The 4,420-nt window shown below is 37.7% G+C and overlaps 1 protein-coding gene across 1 annotated transcript; it reads right to left on the bottom strand.

The window, feature by feature from the left end:
* On the bottom strand, nt 1,317–3,943 carry LOC18779796 (premnaspirodiene oxygenase). Its single transcript, XM_007213396.2, has 2 exons — nt 2,955–3,943; nt 1,317–2,175 (listed from the first exon to the last, which is right to left on the bottom strand). Exons 1-2 carry the CDS (start codon nt 3,921–3,923, stop codon nt 1,558–1,560), a joined length of 1,587 nt encoding a protein of 528 aa, XP_007213458.2. The 5' UTR covers nt 3,924–3,943; the 3' UTR covers nt 1,317–1,557.

The raw sequence follows: 4,420 nt of genomic DNA, 5'->3' as shown, positions 1-4,420 counted from the left end.
AAACTAAGAACCCATTAAGTTCTATGAGAACCTATAAGAAAACTGCATGAGTCATCCATCTCGGGCACTCATTCAAGTCATGGTATTTGTTACAAGAAGCAAACACCAAACATCTCCTCTCAGTCTCCGCTTGGATCATCAATTAAATATTAGCTAGATATTTAAATCATTAATTAAGAATAGTAACAAATACTCAACATGGGATAATAATTAGAAATTAATATAACTATAAAAATTAAGTATTCATGGTTAGGCTACATCGTAGCCCTAGCAAGAAAAATTAGTTCATGACAAAAGAAAAGATAAACAAGAGAATTGTCGTCATAAAACCGATTTGGCAGATGGACTTGATCTCTGGATTCTCCACAGCAACACAACGACAGCAAATTCTTGGCTCTCTATGATATATTTGTGGGTGTATGAAAGTTGTATATGGGGATGATGGAAAAGATGATGCCCTGAAGAGATCCTTAGGGTGACCTTATATAGTGTAAAATAACTAAACCCTACTCTAAAAAGGTCTAGAAAAACTCTCCTAAAGCAAAACAAAATCTCAAACAATTAAGGAAACAAACTAGGAAAGAATCCTTCTTTGACTAGGAAACACGTCAGCCAACTTGCATGCACGTTTTGGGGTGGTTCCACTTCCTAGAAAATTCTGGAAAAATATGAAAAACATAGTTTGATCTCTAAGCTTTCCAAACATATATTACATGCCACTAGGAAAAATCATAAAGCTATTCAAATCTTCAATCTTCCACAGCAGTGCAGTTCTAACGGGATTTCAACTTAGGCTGTCTTGACTTGCAGGTCTGGAGCATTTGGCTTGGTAGAAAATTATGAAACTTTGACACAATGATCTTCAATGTCTTAGCTTTCTTCTACAATTGGCCTTGCACTAAAATTCATTCGAAAAGTCGATTTTCAGTTGAAATCCTTCCAAGAGCGCAGAATAGCTGAAAATAAGGAAAGTAAAGTGATAATACTCTTTTTAATTAACTTTCCCTACAAAACATATATATAAAAGGTATAAAAATATAGGAAATAAAACACTTATCAATGCTAGCTAGATATGGTTATTGTTCTATATACAGATATAGAATTAGTAAAATACAAACGGCTTTTCAATTATTAGCCTTAAAAAATTAACTCGCTTACTCCACAATTTGGCTTCTGCAACTGATCTTCAATTTGATTTCTTGATTCTAACCAAATACGTTTGTACTTTCCTCTTTGGGTGATCACATAAGTTGATACTTTGGACAAGATAAAGGAACAAAATGATTAATTTTCAAGGAATAAGTGGAGGTCTGTACTAAACGAGAAAGACTTCCATGCCACAGGGATAGCACAATAATAATGCTATGACATGCATGATAACACTACCACTTGGCATAGCATTATTGGCCGGAGATAAGCAAAACAGTGCTATCCCCATTGCAACTAAGTTTTTCTCTTACTAAACCAACAAACTGCTGCCTAAGAGAGTTGCAAGTTAAATTCAAAATAAGATTACATTATTCTTCTATTTATTACATTATTCTTTTAGACAGTGTCTCATTTGTTGAAAGGAATATAAGTAGTGGCAATCAAATTCAAATTGTTCTTTTTTCTAGCCGCCATTCCAAATTTCTCAGCCATGTCGAGGGCTTCTAGTTTAGTCCCATTTGGAAGGTTCCAGTTAAAGTGGTACAATAGTTGAGCAAGTCCAAGCTCAACTTTTGAAGTAGCAAATGAGATGCCTGGACACATCCTCCTACCTGCACCAAATGGAAGCAATTCAAAATTGTTTCCTTTAAAGTCAATGGAAGAACCTTGAAAGCGCTCTGGTTGAAAGCATTCAGGATCAGCCCAAAGTTTTGGATCTCTCCCTATTGCATAGGCATTGATGAGGATTTTGGCCTTGGCTGGTATTGTATATCCACCAATTTCACATCTTTCCCTTGCCTCTCTCGGGATTAAAGGAACCGGAGGGTGCAATCGAAAAGTTTCCTTCATGACTAATTTCAAGTAATGTAGCTTTTCAACATCTTCCTCTTCGATTTTGTTTTTTCCTTTGAATACTTGTCGCACCTCCAATTGTGCTTTCTCCATTACTCTAGGGTTTTTCAGAAGCTCTGACATTGCCCATTCCATTGTTGTTGCTGAAGTCTCACTTCCTGCTGAAAATATATCCTGAAATCATTGTGAAGTTGCAATGAATTATATGCTTGTACAGTAATATTAGGTTTCGTTAGTATATATTAAAAGGTAACTTTAAGGCTTTTGTATTGTTAGAGTTTAATTTGTATTGTTATGGTTTGGTTTTTTCAAGCTTAATCTTTTTTTCTTTTTTCTTTTTGAGTTTGCACTCTTAGTTTGGATGCCTATGCCAGAGTTTCTTCGATCATGTGTGATCGTTAGTGAAAGAGCCTCAGATTGTCTTAATTTGGATGTTAGATTGCTTCATTATTATAATGGGAAAGAGTACCACAGATGTCATAGATTAATAAGAGAGTCTGAAACAATCACGTAGGATCAATGTTAGAGCAAGATAAAATAAAACAGCAAGCTGACGCATAAACCTTCGATGCAAAGACCTCCAACGAGAATACTACAACACAATCCAACTGTCAAAAGAGTCCTGCTATGAAATCATAATCTTTTGCACGGCCACAAGATAGTGAGAACATCCAACAGAGAACACAATAAGCCAAGAAAAAAAAAACAACCACTAAGAACACCATCTCTAGACATCTTGTTCTTGTTTAATAATTTTTAGGCTCATTAGAGCTTGTGTGAGTGTATTAGATGATTTAGTATGTTTTAGGCAACTTAGGAGTATAGAAATACAAGAGATGTTGGAGAGGGATTCGAACGCAAAAACTCAAATGCACAATAATTTCTATTATCGAATCGAGGTACAAGCCCACTACCCAATTAAAACAGTTAGTGCTAGAGTGTAGAGATGGTACCATAATGACGGCTTTGATTTGATCGGTTGTCAGATGAAACTCATGCTTATCGGCCTCCTCATAATTCAGAAACGTGTCAACCAGATCTTCCTCATCTACACCAATCTTACCAAAGCCTTTTCTACTTGCTTCTCTTTTCATCTTATGCTCGCTCACAATATCTTGAAGAATCTCGTCAATTTTTTTCTGAATTTTCATCAATGCAGGCTTCATCCCACTCATGGAACGAAGAAATGTAAGAGAAGGGTACAAGTCAGCGATGTTAAAGCCCCCAACAAAAAGCATAGTTTCCTCAAGCAATAATATAAACTCATGTTTGTATTTGCACTTGTTACCAAATGCTGCCCTAGCAACCACATCATTTGACATTGTGTATATCTTGTCACTCAAATTTATGGTATGTCCCTCAGAGGCAGCGATGAACTCGACAAGATTCCACACCTCCTCTTCCCTTATCGATCTGAACGATCGGACACGGTTAGCGCTTAAGAGCTCCATCACGGATATCTTTCGCAGTTGTCTCCAGTACTCATTGTAAGGAGCAAACACGATGCCTGAATGATCTTCTGCCATTATTTCAACTGCACACACTTCCGGCCTTTGCGCGAAGCTGATCTCACTCGTCTTCAAGACCTCTTTGGCTGCTTCCGGTGATGAAATGATCACGGCAAAAATTTCCCCCAGTTGCAGTTTCATGACAGGACCATGTTTGTTGCACAAGTCGGTGACAGCATGATGTGGTAGGGCACCAATCAACTGGTGCACGTTCCCTATAATAGGCAGCTGCTTTGGCCCAGGAGGCAATTTGCTCAGGCCTTTGGCTTGAGATTTCTTCCAGTATTTGAAAAGCATCAATAAGAAGAAAAGAGAAGCTAAGAAGACAAAAAAGGATGGCAATTGAAGCATCTTGGATACGGAAGAATCCATTGACAAATTTGTGCTCAAGTTTTGTTTGGTAAAGAACTGCATTTCTTGTGTGGATGCTTAGATGTGTGCTCATGGTTCTATATACATAGCCGTTTGGGATATAAATTAATTACAAATAGGTAGATTGCATCAGGTCTTGAGCTCCTAATCCTTGAGCCCCTAATCCTGGAGACTGCCGTAGCCTCCCAAAGTCAAGCCAACCACATTAATGTAGCCAACCTCATTAATGCAGCCAACCTACAACTGGTCTAGCTAACACTTTCTTCTTTTGCTATAACCAATTTCTCTTCCTCCTTTCTCAACTCTCTCCACCATTCTCCACCTCACACCCACCACCACTTAGCAACTATAGCAACTATAGCAATTGAAGGAGATAGTGGCTGCTTTGAAAATGGAGTACAAAACTGTAAAACCAACCAGTTCTTGTTTCGATGGTTGGAGGGCTTTGCTCGTGTTATGTACGTTTACTTACGGTTTTCTTTGGCTTTGGCTTTAGTTGCTATCGCCTGGTGGTTTTGTTTTGTATTTATGCAGGATCA

The sequence above is a fragment of the Prunus persica genome, chromosome G2, assembly GCF_000346465.2.
Source record: "Prunus persica cultivar Lovell chromosome G2, Prunus_persica_NCBIv2, whole genome shotgun sequence".
Lineage (NCBI taxonomy): Eukaryota > Viridiplantae > Streptophyta > Magnoliopsida > Rosales > Rosaceae > Prunus > Prunus persica.
The sequence above is the reverse complement of the archived record's forward strand: the minus strand, read 5'-3'. Positions and strand labels throughout refer to the sequence as shown.